The 22,160-nt window shown below is 37.9% G+C and overlaps 2 protein-coding genes across 2 annotated transcripts; both read left to right on the top strand.

Annotated features, from left to right (window-relative positions):
• The first annotated feature begins 2,156 nt into the window (after positions 1-2,156).
• Positions 2,157-6,485, top strand: cotl1 (coactosin-like F-actin binding protein 1). The gene is made up of 4 exons (XM_055174726.2): positions 2,157-2,371; positions 2,717-2,799; positions 5,277-5,434; positions 5,610-6,485. The coding sequence occupies exons 1-4, from the start codon at positions 2,295-2,297 to the stop codon at positions 5,718-5,720; spliced, it is 429 nt and encodes a 142-aa protein (XP_055030701.1). The 5' UTR covers positions 2,157-2,294; the 3' UTR covers positions 5,721-6,485.
• A 10,455-nt stretch (positions 6,486-16,940) lies between these two features.
• On the top strand, positions 16,941-22,025 carry meak7 (MTOR associated protein, eak-7 homolog). The gene is made up of 8 exons (XM_055174956.2): positions 16,941-17,082; positions 17,251-17,410; positions 18,568-18,798; positions 18,876-19,020; positions 19,112-19,510; positions 19,598-19,716; positions 19,820-20,002; positions 21,702-22,025. The coding sequence occupies exons 2-8, from the start codon at positions 17,255-17,257 to the stop codon at positions 21,813-21,815; spliced, it is 1,347 nt and encodes a 448-aa protein (XP_055030931.2). The 5' UTR covers positions 16,941-17,082; positions 17,251-17,254; the 3' UTR covers positions 21,816-22,025.
• The last annotated feature ends 135 nt before the right edge of the window (positions 22,026-22,160 follow it).

The following is a 22,160-nucleotide window of genomic DNA, read 5'->3' as shown; positions in this document are numbered from 1 at the left end:
AAAATTGTCCTTTACTTATGAAAGTCTCATTGAGACCTAAGCTCTCTTTCTTAGTATTATTTAAAAGACCATTAACAATTAATCACATAAAAACTTTATGAAAGACATGCAAAAAGTGTTCCTTTCACACTTTTATAAAGAAAAAACAACAATTTTGGCACAACTTTTTAAAGTGAGATATCAAATATGCACATTATTGGGTGGTTTCCCAGACTGGGATTAGCTTAAAACAGGACTAGGCCTTAGTTTTATTATGAAATATAACTAGTTTGAATAAACATGCCTTACTGAAAACATACTGCATGCATTTTTAAGGAAAAACAAAGGGCACTGATGTATTTTAAGATATGTCAGTGCATGTTGTTTTCAGTTTGGACAGCTCTTATATTTATTTTAGTCTAGGACTAGTCTAATCCCTGTCCGGGAAACCACCCCTTTATCTAGAATTTAAACTATGTGGCAAAATTAAGTGTAAAGGAAATCAAAACAATTTATGTATTTAATGTATTTTCAGCATTGATAGATGCTTTTACAGTGCATTTAATCTACACTGTCAGAAATAAATGCTAAAAAATGTCCCTAGCTGTCACTGAGGTGGTACCCTTTCAAAACCTAAAGAGCTCATAGTAGTACCTCAGAGGTACATATTGGTAACAAAAGTATACATACAGTACAAGCCAAAAGTTTGGACACACTTGACTAAAATGTTAACTATGATCTTAAAAATCATTTAAGGTGTATGAAAGGTGTATGGTTAAATGCTTAAAATTACTTTTGTAGACAAAAATATACCCTTGCCAAAAAGATACATTTTTTTTTATAATATTTTTGAAATAGATGACTTACACTATTGAAGAAAAAGCAGCCAATAAGAGCCCAGATTAAATATGAACTCCTTCTATACTCTTTAAAATTCATCCTTAATAGAAAATTTAAGAAGCTTCTTGAAAAAATGACATGCATACGGTTTAGCAATTTCTAGGCAAAGGGTGACTGTACTTCAAATAATAAAATATAACAGAGTTTTGGTTTATTTTGGATGCTTTTAGTCACCAACATAATTTCCAAAGTTGCATTTGTGTTATGCCATAGTTTGGATGAGTTTATTATTATTATGTTATATGGAAAAATTTATAAATAAAGAACGAGTGAGTGTTTCCAAACTTTTGGCCTGTACTGTACATATTAGAGATGGACCAATATATTGGCCAATAATCGTTATCGTCTGTAAAAGCAATTTTGCACGCTATAGCTAAAAATATATAGATAATTTATTATAGCATGTTAAAATTGCCACTTTGTAGGTGTGAGCAAAAATGTGTCGTCTTGGGTGTGTCCTTTAAAATGCAAATGAGCTGATCTCTGCACTAAATGGCAGTGCTGTGGTTGGATAGTGCAGATTAAGGGGCGGTATTATCCCTTTTGACATCACAAGGGGAGCCAACTTTCAATTACCAATTTTTTCACATGCTTGCAGAGAATGGTTACCAAAACTAAGTTACTGGGTTGATCTTTTTCACATTTTCTAGGTTGATAAAAGCACTGGCTACCCAATTTTAGCACTTAAACGTTGAAAAATAATAGCAGGCTATGGTATCAGAAAAATGTAATATTGGTGCATCTATAGTGCATATCTATAGTGTAATACCTATTAGGACATTTCTAAAGGGTACTGCCCCAGTGACAGCTTGGGGCCATTTGTTGACCATTTTTCTTGACAGTGTGTACATTTATGTATCAGTTTGTGTTTCCAGATGATCGATGCCATAACCTTTGTGTTACTAGCACAATGATCTACCAATTGAGCTACAGGAAAACTTTTTCATTTTGATGAAATGTTTGATTAGAAATATGATATGTGACATATCCAAGAACCTTGGATTCAAAATATCCAAGGTTCAAGCAATCCATTGTTCTCGTGCCAAACGTAAACGACGAATCAAAATCCACAAGATGGCAGGATAACTGTTTAATCGCATAAAATAATTGGGTGGATTTACTTTAGCACAATACCCAGGATGGCCGTTAGGAGGACCTGAGACCCGCGAGAGCTCCCTTATTAACTACAACAGCAACCTGACAGACAAATATCACTAACGCCCATTAAGTAGCAATAGGAAATGAATCGAGTCGTGAAATTGGTTGCCTCTCTATACCACTGACAGAAGAGACTGCCCTGCCACACCAGCACCTTCTCCCACTCTATCGGCATCTCCTCCGGGGCTCTTTGGGATTAAAATTTTCTGCTGCCTTTGTTCTCCGTTTAGATTCATCATCTTTTTGGCATCATCGAAATGGCAACGAAAATCGACAAAGACGCTTGCAGAGAAGCATACAATCTAGTCCGAGACGACGCCACAGATATATGCTGGTGAGTGAAGCCTGCGGCTGAATCACTTCATTTGAGTCGACTGCGCTGTTTTGGCGCGCACTTGATGAACTCGATACATTGTTGCAACACATAGAATACATTGTTACCGCAAAGCCTTATAGTAACATTTATATTTTACTATAATCCTGCAACATGTAGGGATGTATCTTAAACATTCAGGCTGTGTTTGCAAACCAAGTGAGCTGCCTACCTAGATAGCGCTTTTAGGCAATAAGAGCTTATCCTTGATGCCCAGCAATGCTTTGTGGGTAGGCTGCTCAGCAGGTATTAAGACACAGCCATAGCGTTTCGGCAACAGTTAATTATCCTGTTTGCTTTTTAAAGGGCTTCTTTTCAGTATGACGGACCTAACATTGTACCTGCGGGTCACGGGTCCGACTACGAAGAATTCAAGAGTCAATGCACAGGTAAGTTCTTTCTTTGCTGTTATAGGTATTGATTGATGAAATGTTTAAAATGTTGCCTTTGATGTTTTGTGTTAAATGCAGCGTTACACATGACAGGTGACCACACGGAAGTATTTCATGTTCCTAGGTAGACAATACCATATATGGTTTCATAGCACCTACATGACACGACAATAAGATGGAAAAACTAGTGGCAACTTTAAAAAGAGGCATTATATAGTTCACAACTTGATTATCTTTCCACAAATTATTATATTCTCTCATATTTTTTAGTTGTAGTTATAGACAACTCTAGCTGTAGTGTATTAGTATGTAGTATGCAGTGTTTAATTTTTATTTTTTTATAACAGAAGTGAATTGACAATCAAGTTGTGCTCACAAATTGAATATGATTTTATTTCATTGTTCTCATTTTGTTATCCTAAAAGAAGAGAGATTTGGGTGTGGTGCTCAGTCCCCAAAGAGTAGTTTGTGCAGCCATTAGCAGATGTAAACTTGTAAAAGTGTTGTAATGTCTTGGCTTGTGTCATTATGCATTGACATGATCTATGATGTATTCTTTATGGAGCGGTTTATAACAATAAGCTCTTTTGTTGCTGGACAATCCTTTGATACTGTACATTCTTTACTCCTTAGTTTACTTTTGAAGTCACAAACATGGTTTTGTTTATTTTCATTAATAATATAAAAGGTATGCTATGTATAGATCCTATTGGATTGTTAAATCAATATCTAAATTTATTTGCATGTTTCTTGGGTTTTTGAGCAGTGAGTGTTGCAATTACGAAACTGTACTGAATCAAAGTATGGAAATTAGTTTGAGATTTCTGCCCATAAATGGATATACATGTCAACTAGTAGCATTTTGAGGTCTTTGTACTTGTGGGTGATGTGATGAGAGGTGCAATGAATGATTTGTGCTGGCATTTGTTCTGCTGTAATAATAATAACATACCCTTTAAGGTTTAACATTTTTATATATCATTTTTTGCTGTATCATCATCATCATCATAGTCTGTCACACCAAAAGAAGAGAATGTATGTAGTCAGCACAAATACACTAGAAGTAAGTCTTTTTAGAAATGTGACGCATACACACAAAGGGAAGTGGAACTTTATGCCCCACCACATTGAGGAAATGGCAGTTTTCACAGAATTGTAAAATAAAAGCACACATCTTCTTCTTTTTACACTAAAGTCGATGTTTTCTCAAGATATGGATGGAGAGGTCATTAATAACCATGACCGTTAATAACTTCCCAAATTGTACTTTTCATAGTTCACTTTCTTTTAAAATAAATATGAGACCCTTAAAAAGATGTAGATGTATGCACTTCAGTTTTCACAGCTTTTGAATGCAGTGCCAAATACAACTGACATGATTCCCAATGAATCACAGGGAATCATGCCTGATCTTCCTTCTGAAATCTTAAACCTAGTTAATCAATAACAGAAAACAAGATTATTTCAGTGTCAAGTAGTGCCAGGGGATTTTCCATAGGTATTTGTTTTTCAGGAAAGTCCTCCTAGGATTTTTATTTAAAACACTAAGCAATGAAACATCAGAACAAGAGCACTATGTATATACTATGTGAATGCTATGTGTGTATATGTATATATACATAGAAGCTTTCCAGATGTGTCAAGCAGATCAAAGTGCAAAGGAATTGACAGCTTATTGTTCATTAACTGTACAGTTCACCTAATAACTTGTAAACAATAGACATGGCATAATACTATCAGTGTCTAGGAAGTAAATAGAGATAAATGGCATTATATGGAGTTGATAGTATCTTTGAACCTTGTCTCAGTGCCACTGCAATGCAGTTGTAGCACATTTTGGAAGCAGGTGGCCAATGTTAAGTGTGTGTGTGTGAGAGAGCGAGCGAGAGATACAGACAGCAAACAGGGAGTGTTAGAGAGAAAATATTGCACCTTATAATATTACCTTTATCAATACATTGAGTTAACTAGAACAACTTCCATTCTCACCCACCTACTTTTCAGATTGTTCTCACGTGTAATATGATGTCACCAAGGCTCAGTTTCACTCCCTTGTCCACTACTTACACATTGTTCTCAGATTGCATATCATATCGTGACGTCTTTCTTGGGAAATGACAACAAAGAAATAGTGTGGATTCAAAACATGGAGACAAAGGGACAGTGTTCATTCAAATCCACGCAGTCATTTAACAGCCAAAGTTCAGCTAAGCTTTAGAGACAAATATTGTGCGTTCATGTAATGACATTAAAATAACAAAATTACCCTACTGCTACAATGCACTTTCTTTGTCTTCCCAATCTTATATCATAATTTGCATGGCCTCTGTAAAGACTTTTTGGATTACATCACACAATTTCTTCTTATACTTACTTTTACATTCTCCATTCCTAATAGATAAAATCTGCACTATCCACAGGCATAAAATAAAAGATTTCTGCCGCCTTAAGCTTATTTTTTCTTTCATTCTCAGATGATGCCCGTCTCTTTGGTTTCGTGAGGATCACGACGGGTGATGCCATGAGCAAGCGGGCCAAGTTCACCCTCATCACCTGGATCGGTGAGAACGTCAGTGGACTACAAAGAGCCAAGATTAGCACTGACAAGACACTGGTGAAAGACATTTGTCAGGTGAGCTGCCAATTCGTAAATCTAACTCGTGTACGGCATGCAAAGTCTTAAACGTGGAAAATAAAGACACACCTAGACACAAACATGATAGGGATTTTCATTGTCGCTGTAAGCAAATTTATGCTTTCATGCAAAAAATCCTTGTCATGCATTTTTCCTCTTTTTTAACACGCAGAACTTTGCCAAGGAGTTTATGGTCAGTGATCCACGGGAGTTGGAGATGGACTACCTGCGTGATGAGCTGAAGAAGGCCGGTGGGGCCAACTACGACGCCCAAGCCGAATAGAACTTGGGGGCGGGCTTTCCGCAGGGGTTGGGGCATCCAAACTGGATGAGAAGGAAGAGGAAAACATCATCTCATGCACACATACCCACTCAAACACACATTTACTTACCTCATCCATCTCACCAGTCTGGTCATGGTTGAATTATCTACTGTACTGTGCATCATCTCACTTTTGTCTCATCTAGTGCTATGAGGTTATCTTTTTCTTCAGGGGCATTTTTGTAACTGTAAATAGAGGTTGGAGGATGCTCCTTTGGCTCAGAATTGGCATCACTGTGATATCATTCAATAGCATTCCCAAGGGAAGCAATGGAGAGCATATGGGTACAGCAAAGTTAATTTAGGGGCTTATTATGAATCTATACCTCCGTGCTGACTTCTCTAATACAGACCACTGTGCTTACCGTCTTAATCTCCCATGGAGAGGAAGACATCATAGAATGTGTGTATTTGTGTATGTTTGCAGACACTGCACTGTGACTGGCTAACTTGCATGCAGGGGGCGGAGACTTAAATGATCTTATAGCCTTTGAAGCATTTTGATTGGCTGTCGTGCTGTCTCTCCACACAACCAAGGAGCAGCCACTTCTCTATTGTAGCTTTCTTTTGAATTAAAATCCCCAAGAATGTCTCTTTAAAGTAGGGTCGGGTTTAAGAATATGACCTGGTTCTTCCTTTGGATTTAAAATGCCTCCAGGAGCCAAGAAAAGAAAAAAGATGGTCACAAAAGCAATCATTTCAGAATAAAATTGTTGTTTTTTCCAACATGGTTGTCATTGTGTGTTATACTTTTCATTGTTTACAATACTTGTGTGTGACTGTTTAACTGGACTGTGATTAGGTAATGCAAGCTGATTGGATAAACACTGTTCATTTACATTGGAGTTAACAATCCCAAGGGGCTTAAAGGGGAGTAGGGGAGGGGGTAGTCATGGCCACCAATGTGGTCAGGCCTTCTCAAGCCAAGCTGCTCTACTCCACCAAAAAACAATTATTCTACCCGCACCCCCTCTTTAGACTCTCTGTCTGCTGTTTAGTCCAACAGATGTGAACCCAGTCGCTTAATCCAAAATCTATAAGATTCTTTAAGGATGCTAAATTTTGGTAGCGCTGAGAGATGCGAGACAAGAATTTTGCTATAAGGGAGCGCCCGGAAATCAGACTTTGCTTTTTATTTGCTTGTGTTTTCTTGATAGTTTATTTAGTTTGGTCAGTAGAGCTTAGCAATGGGCTGAGTCATAACAGCAGGTTGGGAAGTGTTACTCGATTGCACTCCTTGTATATTAAGTGGTTGTAGTTCCTGTAGCTCAACAAAATGTTTGTGCGAAGGTCATAAGTTTAGTCACCAGGAAATACACATGTATAGCTTGAATGCACTATCATTTGCAAAAAATCCCTAATCCTGAGTATTTAATGCTGACATGTATGCATTTGATGGATGCTTTTATCCAAAGTCACTTACAGTGCATTAAATGATACACTCTAAAAATGGTCCTAGATAGCACTAAAAGTGGTTCATTGGCTTGTAATTATAGGGGAACCACTTTTAGTGAAATATAGCACCTATGTAGAACCAATATAAAGTAGCACCATTTGACTAAAGATACACTTTTAAAACGGATGTGTCTAAAATAAGACAATCAGTTTTAGTTTAGAGACAACACGTAACACGTGTTGTTACAGAATTCACCCACCTGTGTTATTATTGGAACAACACATTTTGTGTTCATTTGAACACAACTTGTCTTATTGTAACACAAAATGACACATGTGTTAAAGGCATAATAAATTTGTAAAAAATTAACACACTCTTAAAGTCTAGCTCATACATAGGTGCTATAGCACTAAAAGTGGTTCCCCCATATACTGTATATTTGGACCTTTTGACTTGGCCCTATAACTAGCCACCTGTGTGTGCTATGTACAGAATGCACTATTGAAATAGAAACGCTACTATTTTCAACCAATTGTTGGGTCAAAAATAAGCATTTTTGGGGTTAATTTAAAGGTGCAGTGTGTAAATTTTAGCTGCATCTAGTGGTGAGGTTGCAAATTGCAACCAACGGCTTAGTCCACGCTCACCCCTCGCTTTTGAAACACATAGAGAAGCTACGGTAGCCACCACCGTACAAAAATGTCATCGTCGGAGACAACTTAGTAAAAAAATGTGTCCTTTAAGGGCTTCTGTAGAAAAATGGCGGCACAAAATGGCGACTTCCATGTAAGGGGACCCTCTGTGTATGTAGATAAAAAGGTCTCGTTCTAAGGTAATAGACACATAACTGTTCATTATAAAAGGACTTTATACACCCCTGATCATATAGTATATTATTTTGCATTTCTGTAAAGAGATCCTTCTAAAAATTACACACTGCACCTTTAACACAATGACTAGTTTTGTCTCTTTTTGACCAAATAACCCAGCATTTGCCCCATACTGCCCATCATTCTATTTCTACCCAATATACTGTTCTAAAGCTTTGTGTGTGTGCGCGCGTGTGTGTGTGCGCGTGTGTGCGTGCGTGTGTTTATTACAAAATAACCAAACAATAAAAAATATTTTTGGTTATTTTATTTAATTATAATGCTTTTTTGTCTTATTTTGAATCATTTGAAGTCATCTTAAAACAGGGGTGTCCAAAGTCGGTCCTGGAGGGCCGGTGTCCTGCAGAGTTTAGCTTAAACTTTCCTCAGCACCTGCCTCAAAGTATCTAGGGTGGGTTCCACTCCAGTTTTAGACACGCACTCGCAAACTTCCCTAAACACTTCCCCTCGGGGGAATCCCTGTCGCCATTTTGAAGTGCGTTCCACTTTGTCAAGTGGACGAGGGAAGTTTGTATGGACAGACCCTCGCTCCCTCTGTCAAAATCGAGGGAGCGAGGGTCTGTCCATACAAACTTCCCTCATCCACTTGACACTTCAAAAGTCTACTTCATATGTACACTCCAGGCAGCTCCATATCCCACAATGCATCACGATTGTGACGTCACTTCAGCAACTCCCGTTTGGGGAAGGAGGGGGCGGTCTCCACTTTCCATGTGAACAAGGGCTTCCCATTTGAACCAACTTTAAGTGTTTCAGCAGTAGTGGGGACTCGTACAACGTAAGCAATTACGTACATCCGAGTGAACGAGACTGAGGGAAGTTAGCGAGGGAAGGTCATAAAAAAACGAACTGGAACGCAGGACTAGTCTGCCTAGTAAGACCTTCGCTGCGTCCCAAACAGCATACTTCCATACTATATAGTAGGCGAAAAGCACTACTTCTCGTACTCTTTGCCTACTATATAGTATGGAAGTAAGCGGTTTGGGACGCAGCGCTTGATTAGCTTGATCAGATGTGTTTGATTAAAACTCTGCAGAGACACCAGCCCTCAAGGAGCAGGTTTGGACACCCCTTTCTTAAAGGGACACTCCACTTTTTTTGAAAATAGGCTTATTTGCTAGCTCCCCTAGAGTTAAGCAATTGAGTTTTATTGTTTTGGAATCCATTCAGCCGATCTCCGGGTCTGGCGGTACCACTTTTAGCATAGCTTAGCATAATCTATTGAATCTGATTAGACCAGTGTTTCTCAAACTTTTTCTGCCATTCCCCATTTTGGAGGTGGGGAAGGGTTTCAAGCCCCACCGGTCCCAATCGCCCCAACAAAATCGTAATCAGCTAGGCTTTAAGTTACTGCGTGACATTTTCTACAGTCTGATTTATTTAAGTTTTAAGCTAGGTTTATGTTTAAATGTGCCATTTTGAGTATATGGTGAATAAATAATTGAATTAATAGATTTTCTCCCATTTGTCATGCCCCACTTGTAATGTTCCTATTCCCCACCAGTGGGGCCCGCCCCACACTTTGAGAAACACTGGATTAGACCATTAGCATCGCACTCAAAAATGGCCAAAGAGTTTTGATATTTTTCCTATTTAAAACTTGACTCTTCTGTAGTTACATTGTGTACTAAGAACGACGGAAAATTAAAAGTTGTGATTTGATTAACTCTAGGGGAGCTCGAAAATAAGCTTATTTTTAAAAAAGTGTCCCTTTAAGGTCCCCTTGGAAACCAGTTGAGGCCCCATGTGGGCCCCGAACCCCTGGTTGAGAAACACTGGTATAGACATTTATTCTTGTCGCTCAGCTGGTAGAGGACTGTGTTAGCAAAGCTTGTGGGCTTAATTCCCAAGGAACAAACACATAATAATAAAAAATGTATAGATTGAATGCATTGCACTTTAGATGAAAGTGTCTGCCAAATGCATGAATGTAATGTTTTAAACTAGGTTTAGTTTGAGTAGCATGCGTAGATGAGACAGGTAGCTATGGGGACTGCTTTAATGAGATAAATTACTTGAATGTTAATTAGTCTCACAGAGGAGGACGGGCTTTGTATCGACTCTTGTCAACAAGAACAAAATAAGCCACGCAAGCACACAGCCAGGCTACTCCTTATCTTTATCTCCCTGCCTGTTTATGGGGTTGTTGGAAGCTGTACGTGTTCTGACAACTCTGCAACTTCCTCAACCAGCATTGCACGATGGCTTTTCTACAAAAAACGAGGGGAAAATATGCATGTGCATGTGCGCGGACATGTCTCGCAAGATTCCTTGGCATCTTTTTCGTAAGAAATTCACAAGGAAGTCACAGCCAGCTATTCTGTTCGGATCCTTCCTGCATTCCAGCGGCCTCCCAGTTGAAGCGTATTTCATATCCCACACACATTGCTGCTGAAGTCATGTGACGAGTGTGTAAACGAAGGGAAATGTGTTTTGGTGTGTTATTTATACACAACTTTGGTCAACTAATGAGAGAAGTGCATACATTACGTACAAATTTGCTTGTGCTTAGGACAATTTTGCATAAAATATATTTTGAATCTAAATTATGTAGTGCAGGAGGACAAAAAAACGACAATGCCCTGTTCATTTTTCATGGAAGGAACCAAATTGGAGGCAGGGTTCACAGAAAGGTTTTTTCGTCATGTAAGGTGGCATAGCTTTATGATTGAGGTGGTGTTTTCAAGCGAAATTTGTTTGCATACAAACACCCGGTCCTATATTTACATCTACAGAGTTAACATCAGTTCTGGGAATCTACAACATATTCTGTTTATGTCTCTTTTATCGAACACACTTACTTTAGTACATGGCGATGTACAAGATGTGATGATTTGAGACACACAAGATGTGCATGATTTTGGGTGCACCCGGTTTTGGGGCACAGGGGGCAAGTAGGGGAGGCCTTTTGAGAATTTGAATGGGCAATTTCTCTGTGTTCTTGTGTACCATTCAGGCTCTGGCACAGTGCTGTCATTGTCATAAGCTAAAATGATGCATTCCAACTAGCCAAACTGGCTTTGTGGTCGCTAACCTGCTGGCCAATAGGGTCGTTTCCAGCAGTCCGGTCAGTGTCTTTCTCAAAACAATGCCTTGAACAGTACAGAGCTTTTTTAAAGATGTCAAATAGGCCTTTGGTGTCCCCAGAGTATGTATGTGAAGTTTCAGCTCAAAATACCATATAGATAATTTATTAAATCATGACAAAATTGACACTGTGTAGCTGTGAACAAACATGTGCAATTTCTGGTTGTGTCCTTTTAAATGCAAATGAGCTGATCTCTGCACTAAATGGCAGTGCCATGGTTGGAAACTGAAGATTAAAGGGATAGTTCACCCAAAAATGAAAATTCTATCATCATTCTCTCTCATGTTGTTACAAACCTGTTTAAATTTCGTTGTTCTGATGAACACAAAGAATGATATTTTGAGAAATGTTTGTAACCAAACTGTTCATGAACCCCATTTACTTCCATAGTATTCTTTTATCCTACTATGGAAGTAAATGGGGTCCACGAACATTTCTCAAAATATCTTCCTTTTTATAATTTATACAGGTTTGTAACAACATGAGAGTGAGTAAATGATGAAAGAATTTTCATTTTTGGGTGAACTATCCCTTTAAGGCAGGGATGGGCAACTTCGGTCCTGGAGGGCCGGTGTCCTACAGAGTTTAGCTCCAACCATAATTAAACACACCTGAAGCAGCCATGTAAGGTCTTACTATAGGCATACTAGAAACTTTTAGGCAAGTTGGAACTTAAATCTGCAGGACACTGGCCCTCCAGGACCAAAGTTTCCCATACCTGCTTTAAGGGGTGGTATTATTCCCTTCTGACATCACAACCCTACTGAAAAATCCAGCTAAAACCAGCATAAGCTGGTAGCTGGTTTTAGCTGGTTTAAGGTGGTTTACGCTGGTCCTCCCAGCCTGACAAAGCTGGTTATGCTGGTGGGCCAGCTGGTCTTCCAGCCTGACCAGCTAAGTCCAGCAAGACCAGCTTAAAAAGTGACCAAAACACAGCTAGACCAGCCTGCTACACCAGCAAAACCAGCCTCCTACACCAGCAAAAACCAAGCTGGAGACCGGCTAAAACCAGCTCACCAGCTTATGCTGGTCTTAGCTGGATTTTTCAGTAAGCCAAATTTCAATTATCTATTTTTTCACATGCTTGCAGAGAATAGTTTACCAAAACTAAGTTACTGGGTTGATCTTTTACTCATTTTCTAGGCTGATAGAAGCACTAGGGACCCAATTATAGCACTTAATGGAAAAGTCAGATTTATATGATATGTCCCCTTTAAGGTGGCCATTCGTGCTAGTTCCGCCGGACACGTCCCGAACATGTTTTCGGGTGCATTCTCCGGAAGTCACGTTGCTTGACCGTATACATCATCGAGGTTCTCACATTTCAGTTAAAATACATTAGAAAATTAAGATTTATTTCTTTTAAGACATACAACCATCGTAGTTTCATTCTTACCTTGAAATGTAACGGTTGCTTTTCTGAAATTGAACCCGAAATATTAAACCTTGACGACGTATGGGGTCGACCAACGCGACTTCCAGAGAACGCACCCGAAAACATTTTCTGGACGTGTCTGGCGGAACTAGCACGAATGGCCACCTTAAAGGGGACATATCATATAAATTTTACTTTTCCATTAAGTGCTATAATTGGGTCCCTAGTGCTTCTATCAGCGTAGAAAATGAGTAAAAGATCAACCCAGTAACTTAGTTTTGGTAACCCTTTAACTGGCGCAGCCCTTTTTGAGTGGGGGGTTGGTGAAAAGGTGATATACACCTTTAAATTAGTATAACTCTGGCCTTTTTTTTTGGTCTAGAAGCCTAATTTTGGTTTTAATTTTGGTAATAATTTGTTTTAAAAAAGACACTTCAACGTTTTTTAGGGAAGTGTCTGGAGGTGAAATTATTCACTTTTTTTTAAAGCAGTTTACATTTATTTGTAATAAATAAAAATGCAATATAGTATTATTTTCAATACATAAAATTGTCAAAAAACTGAGGTTTGTGCTGGTTTGCTGTGAGGTTTGCTGCATACTTGTGTCACAAATGAATAAATTACAGTTACTGCATTATTATTACTGCTAAAAGGTTTTGAAATGTGAAAACTACATTCTTAGACCTTTCCAACAATATATAGTTTGTCGTAATAGATTAACATTTACATAGAAAATATTGAAATAAATCTAGGTGTCCCGCTCACGGGACAGCGCCACTCTGCAAGCATGTGAAAAAATAGATCATTGAAATTTGGCATCTCTTCCCTACTGAAAAATCCAGCTAAGACCAGCATAAGCTGGTTTTAGCTGGTCTCCAGCTTGGTTTTAACTGGTTTTGCTGGTGTAGGAAGCTGGTTTTGTCCAATAGGTGTCCATACATGGCCCGGACATCTAGGTTAATGCGAGGCAAAATTTGTGCTGCATGTCAGTGAAATTTTAATAGGCCTATTTTGGCTAGAAGTGGGTTACTCATACTTGGACTCAAAGTTAACCTAGATGGTGAAATGCATGCTTTTGCTTGCTGGGGTAACATACTCTTTTGAACAACAGCCAATGGATTCCAAAAATTCACCCTATGTTTCGTTGTGGGTTGAATTCAGCCCCACTCATGAATAATCTTGAGCTACACAAAGGCTTGGTTTGTAAAAATGCTAACTGGTAGTCTGGAAGAAGAGAACCCTAGGGTTCAACAACAACAACAACATTTGTTAGGTATTTGGAGCCAGTAGTTTAAATTTGTACTTGCTATGCCAATATTTTCATTGACCCCACCAACCTCATCTATATAAGCTATGTAGGCTAAATAATGTTACCATGGCGACATATTTAAATCAACAGGATTTGCAACAACAATGCATCACAGAAAACCAAATGAACTTGGGTATTTGTCAAGAAACACAAGATGTGAGGCAATCTAGCCCATAAAGGAGAAGTAAATGGCCTAGTCCATTTGTATCCTAGAGCCCTGCCCTGTAACATAACAATAAAATATGACAAAGCTTGATGAATAGAAGTGGTTGGATACCAAGAAAGCTAATTTCACCAAATCTACCCTCTTAAATTATTACTCCACTATACAAATTTCATTTAATCAGACAATAACTCTACATCAATGACCTGAATATGAAAGTTATTTATTGACTGATCAAACCCATGCTATAGGGAACTAATAGGAATCATGCAATCCAAATGCAAAGACACATGCAATGCAATAAAAGGTCAACACGTGCATGCACGCACACACACAACAAATGTAAAGGTCAGCTTTTATAGTCCTAAACAAATTTGGCTATTTAATGTTGACTATTTAATTAAAAATGTCTCAAGGATACCCCAGTAATGAAATATGTTATCTCATTTGACCTCATATTTCATGAAGACATCATTAAGATTTAAAGATGGTGCCAAATATGTAGCCTACTGGATAATATGACACATGTTAATGTATTACATGTATTATGTTATATGGTATCACTGCAACAAGAACTTGAATGCACGTACAAGACATTTATTAATCTATGCAGCTGAAATATATTTAACACTTTATTCTGTAGCATTCAATAATAGTTAATAGTTAAACATAGGTCAAGGGGGTGGGGGATAACAAAACTACAGTATAGATATCTTACTGTAAGCACAGAGCCTGAGATTCTAAGCCACATACGATACAGTTGTCTTGCATCAGTCACACTTGAGGGCATGCTGAAAAAATGGTTACGACCACGTCAAGTGTGTGTGTGTGTTTGTGTGTGTGTGACTAATATGCAAATAAAAATCCAGGATATGTAAGTGAAATAATGATAAACTTAAAATCAGATATGTTTAGAAATGATACATGAAGTGACAATGATTAAGCTCCTTGTTAGACAATGTCTATACATAATATGTAATATGAACACAAATGAGAATCAAAAAGTCAAACTGTGTTTGCATTTGATTGCGTGTGTGTGTGTGTGTGTGTGTGTGTGTGTGTGTGCATGCGGTGCTGAACTTTTCATCATTTCCTGTACAATGACAGTGCTGAAGACTTTTACCATATAGGGCTGTGGAAAGACAGTATCAGTCAAGGGAAGTAGAAGAAGTGCAAAAAGAAAGAAAGAAAGAACCTCAAGTCTTAACTTGTAGATTGGAGCTGCCACACAAAAGTGACAGCCAAAAATACGTTCTACTTTTCATCTGGTTAAAATCCTAACACATTTCTTGTAAGCGTTGTCTGTGCCTGAAACATGCTCAACTGATATATAAGCTAAATGATTATTCAATGCAAATGATATATTTATATTTACATTTATGACATTATTTATAAAAAGCATTCATTTGAATAGATAAATAATGCTACATGGAATAGTACAGAAAATGTACATTAAATGTTAGTGAAACAGAAGAAATGTAAATAATTTATGACCCATAATTTAAATGTTAAATTATGGACATATAACAGTTATGTAAATATATAGAATATGAATATAGCAGCTATACAATGGATAGAGGAGCAGTGTGGGTAGCAAACCACAGCTTATTCAAATATCAGAGAATATAAATAACTCCCAGTGCATCAAGTGAACATCAGTTATGCTTTACTTCTCTTCATAAACTTTCATTGATTATAATGGCACAATACTTCCAGGTGAAACTAGGTCTATGCATGTTCCAAGTGTGAGCACGTTGGTTTGCAGCATTTGACACAATAACTACATTGTTGCAGATTAACACATGTGCTGTATGTAGTCATATTGCACAATACGGTTGTTTGTGAACCCACATGCTTCTTACTGCATGCATGTTCAAATTTTAAGATTACTTCAAGACTTCATTGAGAGGAAGTTTTTACTTTTAGCAGATTTCAAAGCAGCAAGTTGGGGTATAATGATTATGAAAACAATGCAAGTCTATGAGATGAACAATGTATTATGTGTCTGAATGTGACTGCATGGGATTTGAGGTAAAACAGCAGAGAATGTCACCCCTCAAAGCATTTGTACTAAATTCAACAAGCCTGGATGCTGGCAGCTGATTGATGCGCATGCGCAGCCGTGCCCTTTTAAGAGTCTTATCTGAAGTTTCATTCATTCTGCCGCATCCCGGTTAATGCTGTCATTCCCTGTTGGTCATCTGATTTACCTATATTCATTTCCCTTATTTCAAACAACACATTGAATCATGGATATGTCCTTAAACGGCTTGAATTAAAGCTTCTGGTAAGAGTGTGGAACGTCAGCATTCATCACGCCCCGCTCTCACATGAATCTCATGCCCTTAAAAGGCGTTTTCATCGGCTGCTGTAAAAGATGAGAAAGAAAAGGGCTTCTGGCTGCATTAGTCTGCCCTCTTCTGGTCACACAGAGTTACTGCAGTATTCTTATTAATGACCGAATCTGAAAAAAAAACAGAACTAGTGTAACTTAACAAACTAAGCAAGTTGCAGTTTTACGTGGTGTGGAAAAAAGTTTTACGTGGTGTGTTGTTTTCAAGTGTAACTGAAAAGCATATGTAATAATTGAATACAAGTCATTATACCTTTTATTACGCTCTTTTCGTATTTTTCTTGTTTTTTCTCAAGTCTCCTTTGTCTCTTTTTATTTTTATTTTTATATTATACGGACTTAATTTACCTATTTTATTTTATTTACTCTAATTTTATTTTATTTTATTTTACTACGCTTTATTTAGATATATTAAAGTGATTACAATCATGTAAAAAAGATTTGTTGAGTTATTGTTATTATTTTATTATTAATAATAATATTATTTGTTTTTCATAAACCTAAAAAAACTTTTCCCTACACCTTTTAAATAAAGTAATTATTCTTAATTATACATTGTATATTTTATGTACATTGTATGATTATATTTTGTAACGGTACCTTTTTACGCTAATCTGGGCCAGCCAATCATAACGCAGCTCGGTGTTTCTCTGCAACCATTGGTTCTCCGACTGTGACGTAGATTTCGAACGAGGAAGTAGTTGTGTCTGTGTTTACATCTCGTAAATATCATCAGAACCGCTGCTCAGGTCTGAAAGTTTCACTTCACTTTTTCATAATCCATGTGTGCACCGTGTTTAAGAGTTTCACATTAACCTATTTGTTTCACATGTACCTGTTCAGGGTCACGTGAAATTAAACACATACCCATACACTGACACCAGTCTCTGTCATGTATATGTATAATTTGTGTGCAGGGCGATGGGAAACACTGACAGTGTTATAGTGCAGAAGCGCCTGTCTCATTTTCGTCCAGATGAAAGGCCTGTTATCGAAGGGGTATTTGATCGACTTCTTGGGGCTGCCCCAGCTACATCTGGAAAAACAGGGAAGGTGTTATCCCTAGGCATGTTAAATGTGAGTAGTTCTGTTATAAACACTGTACAATTTATATTTAAAATGATTTTAGTATATATTGTATGATATAGTATTGTATAAAATGAATTAGAAGCTTGCAAAATATTACTAGTGGTGTGTATGTATGTATGTATGTATGTATTGATCATAATTTGCATTGTTATTAATTATTTGATGAAAGCTAATAGTTCTAAAAAATAAAAGTCTTTAATATTTGCTTTTGTTAAATCTAATTTAATTAAGGACAGTTTAATTATGTTTTATTTATATATTTATTTTTTTATAGACTGTATATGTTTTCACAGCAGCTTTAAAGGGACACTCAACTTTTTTTTTTAAATATGCTAATTTCCCAGCTCCCCTAGAGTTTTTGGAATCCATTCAGCCGATCTCCGGGTCTGCCGGTACCTCTTTTAGCATAGCTTAGCATAATCCATTGAATCTGATTAGACCATTAGCATCGCGCTAGACCGACAGAAAATAAAAAATTAAAAGTTAAAAAGTTGCGATTTTCTAGGCAGATATGGCTAGGAACTATACTCTCATTCTGGCGGACTTAATCAAGGACTTTACTGCTGTGACATGGCTGCAAGAGGCGCAATGCTATTATGCAGCAGCCAAAAATATTCCCATTAGTAAATTTCAATGGAAGGGGACTATTTTCGGGCAGTGCGTAATATCACTACACCTGCTGCAGCCATGTTACAGCAGCAAAGTCCTTGATTATTATGCCAAAATGAGAGTATAGTCCTAACCATATCTGCCTAGAAAATCGCAACTTTTAATTTTCTGTCGGTCTTAGTACATGATGTAACTACAGAAGAGTTAAGTTTTAAATAGGAAAAATATCCAAACTCTTTGGTTATTTTTTTAGCGCAATGTTAATGGTCTAATCAGATTCAATGGATTATGCTAAGCTATGCTAAAAGTGGTAGCGCCAGACCCGGAGATCGTCTGAATGGATTCCAAAACTGTAAAAATCAAGTGTTTAACTCTAGGGGAGCTGGAAAATAAGTATATTTCCAAAAAAAGTGGAGTGTCCCTTTAAAGTCATATAGTCTGCGCTGTATTTTACTGGTAAAAAGATGCAAGTCTGCCAAACATGCACTCTTGACATTTATTGCAACACTACATGACGTTTCTCTCATTCGTTGCAGGTGACTATGGGAAAGATGGCGTCAGAATCAATGATAAAGAGAGTATTCCAGGGCATACAGAGTATTGATCCTGGTGTCCCGCTGCCATCTGATGGTGGGGTTTGTCGAGAACAGTTGGTGATATTCCTGGCGGATATTCTTCGGGGGACCGCTGAGGAGCGTGCACCTTTGGTATTAGCAATGGCAGGGGGTGAAAAAGCTGCTGCCGCCACAGCTGAGCAGATCAGAGGTGTAAGTGTTCAATAATTCACTTGTGACCGGTTTGCCTGCAGTTATATGGTAATTATAATTGAATCTTCATTGAATAGCTTGTGGAAGACCTGGTGTCGTCTACAGTACAGACTCTAGCTCACAGGGGACATCTCAGAGGTTGGCAACCAGATCGTATGGGCGATTGCCCACAAGGCGTTAAGTCGCTGGCAGAACAGTTGACCTCTGAAATAAAATCTTCAGGTTTGTATTCAAGTGAAATTCATGGTGTTTTACATTTAATTGGATTGTCAGTGAAATTTATGTTTTATAACTGGGCCTTCTACATCTATAGATCAGAACGCGTGTGACGTTCCTTGTCTGGAAGACTGGTTCTTCCGTATCCCGACAATGGCTGTGTTTTTGGAGCTTCTAATTGGTGAGGGGCTAGGGGTCGGGCTGCCCTCTCATCCTCCTCCGACTCTGTTGCCTCAGTGTCAGTGTGTGCCCTGGAGTGATCTCCGCTGTCTTTTGAATCTGCCTCTTCTGATGTTCCTGTCACCTCAGCTTCCTGCAGGTCACAGTGCCCCCTGGAGGTTGTTATTCTCCACGAACATACATGGAGAAAGCTTCACTCGACTGGTGGGTAACTGCAAAGGTCGAGGTCCCACAGTTTTGTTGATGAAGGACACTAAAGGCCATATCTTCGGTGGCTTTGCTTCTCAAAGCTGGGAGGTCAAACCTCAATTTCAGGGTGAGAGGGTGGAGGGGAACAATTGAAACATATTCTGTAGCTTCTGTTGAGAGTTGTTTACAGTCATTTCCCTTCATTTCGCCCTAGGCGATTCTAGGTGCTTCCTCTTTTCTGTGTTCCCTTTCATGAGAGTGTTCACCTATACAGGCTACAACGATCATTACATGTACTTGAACCAGGGCCAGCAGACTATGCCTAATGGTTTGGTGAGACCAACGTTGTACTCTTTTCAAAGTTTCATAAGCAGCAAAATACATTACTATTATTGAATAACTTGAATGTTTTATATATAATTCATGTCTGATTTAGGGTATGGGTGGTCAGCATGGCTATTTTGGGTTGTGGCTGGACTTTGACTTTGGCCATGGCCACAGTAGGGCTCGACCACGTTGTACAACATATGGGAGCCCTCAGCTCTCAGGAGATGAGGACTTTAAACTCGACACCCTGGAGGTGTGGGGAGTTGGTCAGCCACCTGAAGAACAGGATCAGGTCAGTGACGTGTTACTGTTTTAATTTACAGTATGAATTGTTACGCATTTATTATAGACAAAACATAATAAGTTATCTGAATTTAGTGATGATCAGGTTTACACAGAATCTGCACCTGTAGAATATATGTTCCTTTAAAATCTGTAGTTTCCAAAAATTCAAAATTTTTCACAACCACAACCTGTGTTTATTCATTAAACATTTGACTAATTTGATTTGAGGCTACCATTAATTTAATATTTGGAGTTCACACCAAAATGAAAATGAGACCATATTTTACTCACTTGAAACCATCCTACTGTATGTGAATATGACTTTCTTTTTTTTAGCCAAACACACTCAGAGTGCCTCATTTTTAAAGCTTCAAAAAGTTCATCCATCTCCAAAAAAAAACTAGTCCTTACAGTTATTAAATGTCTTTTGAGGTGAAGCAATGGGAGTTTTGTAAGTTGGGTCAGCAGTCGCTCAAAGGAATAGTTTAGCCAAAAATAATATATACATCATATAATCTGTATACATTTCTTTTTTCTGCTGAACACAAAAGGTATTTTGAAAAATGTTTGTAATCAAGCAGATCTGGGGAACCATTCACTTCCATAGTAGGAAAAAATAATACTATGGAAGTAAATAGTGCCCCTGATCTGTTTGGTTACAAACATTTTTTAATATACCTTCTTTTGTGTTCAGCAGAATGAAGAAATGTAAACCAGTTTAAAACAACTTAAGGGCGAGTAAATGATGACAGAATTTTCATTTTTGGGTGAACTATCCCTTTAACATGCGTACGGACGTAATTTATGAAGTTTGTAATATAAAAGTTTCCTTACAAAAATCCATCACTTCACTTTGGAAGACATTTAATAACTGTATTTTGATGGATGGATGTACTTTTTGGAGCTTAAAAAAACATTTGATTTTTACAGTTTTGGAAACCATTCAGACGATCTCTGGGTCTGGCGCTACCACTTTTAGCATAGCTAAGCACATTCCATTGAATCTGATTAGACCACTAGCATCACGCCAAAAAATGACCAAAGAGTTTGGATATTTTTCCCATTTAAAACTTGACTCTTCTGTAGTTACATTGTGTAGTAAGACCGACAGAAAATTAAAAGTTGTGATTTTTAGGCAGATATGGCTAGGAACTATACTCTTATTCTAGCGTAATAATCAAGGACTTTGCTGCTGGAACATGGCTGCAGCAGGCGTAGTGATATTACGCAGCAGCCAAAAATAGTCCCCTTAGTTACTTTCAATGGCAGGGGACTATTTTCGGGCACTTAGTACACAATGTAACTACACAAGAGTGAAGTTTTAAATAGGAAAAATATGGAAACACTTTGGTTATTTTTAGCGTGATGCTAATGGTCCAATCAGATTCAATGGATTGTGCTAATGCTAAAAGTGTTAGTGCCAGACCCACAGATCAGCTGAATGGATTTCAAAACGTTAAAAATCAAATGTTTAACTCTAGGGGAGCTGGAAAATGAGCATATTTTTTTTTAAAAAGTTGAATGTCCCTTTAAGGGTGAGAAAAATATCTGCTAATTTTAATTTTGGGTTGAACTTTTCCTTTAATCGGGTAAATTTTACAACTTTTACACTGAGTTTGCAACAATATATATATAAAGGGGGGGGGGGGTGCATATTCTGATGACCTAGTAATATTGTGTTGATTGATTCCTGTGATAACTTTCAGGATGAGAATAAGAAAAGCATTCTAGATGCAGATCCTGAAACTCAGGCCATGATAGAAATGACAGGGAAGACACTGCACAGCCAAGGCCTTCGAGAACCTGAGGAGGACGACTGACAGTGAAGAAGATGTGGATGTTTGTCGACGGAAGCAAACCAGAACTTCTTGTCTGTTTTAACAGTGTAGCTTTTATGTAAATATGCAAAAGCTAGGAGCCGGTTTCCTGCCTTCTCTGAAATATTAAAATGTGGACACAAAGATGCTCTGTGCACACTGAATGTGACAACAGTTCTCATTTAATATCTGCATTAAACTTTATATGAGGTGTTTCTTATTGACTGTTTTCATATTAACATAAAACATATTCAATAAATTCTTATTAAATGTAAATAAAATATTTAACATTAAATTCTCAAGACAATTAAGAAATTAAGAGGGGGTGTGGTTACTTCTTCGACCCTC

This window comes from Misgurnus anguillicaudatus, chromosome 15, assembly GCF_027580225.2.
Source record: "Misgurnus anguillicaudatus chromosome 15, ASM2758022v2, whole genome shotgun sequence".
In the NCBI taxonomy this organism is placed as follows: domain Eukaryota; kingdom Metazoa; phylum Chordata; class Actinopteri; order Cypriniformes; family Cobitidae; genus Misgurnus; species Misgurnus anguillicaudatus.
Note: the sequence above shows the minus strand (reverse complement) of the source record. Positions and strands in the feature narration are given on the sequence as shown.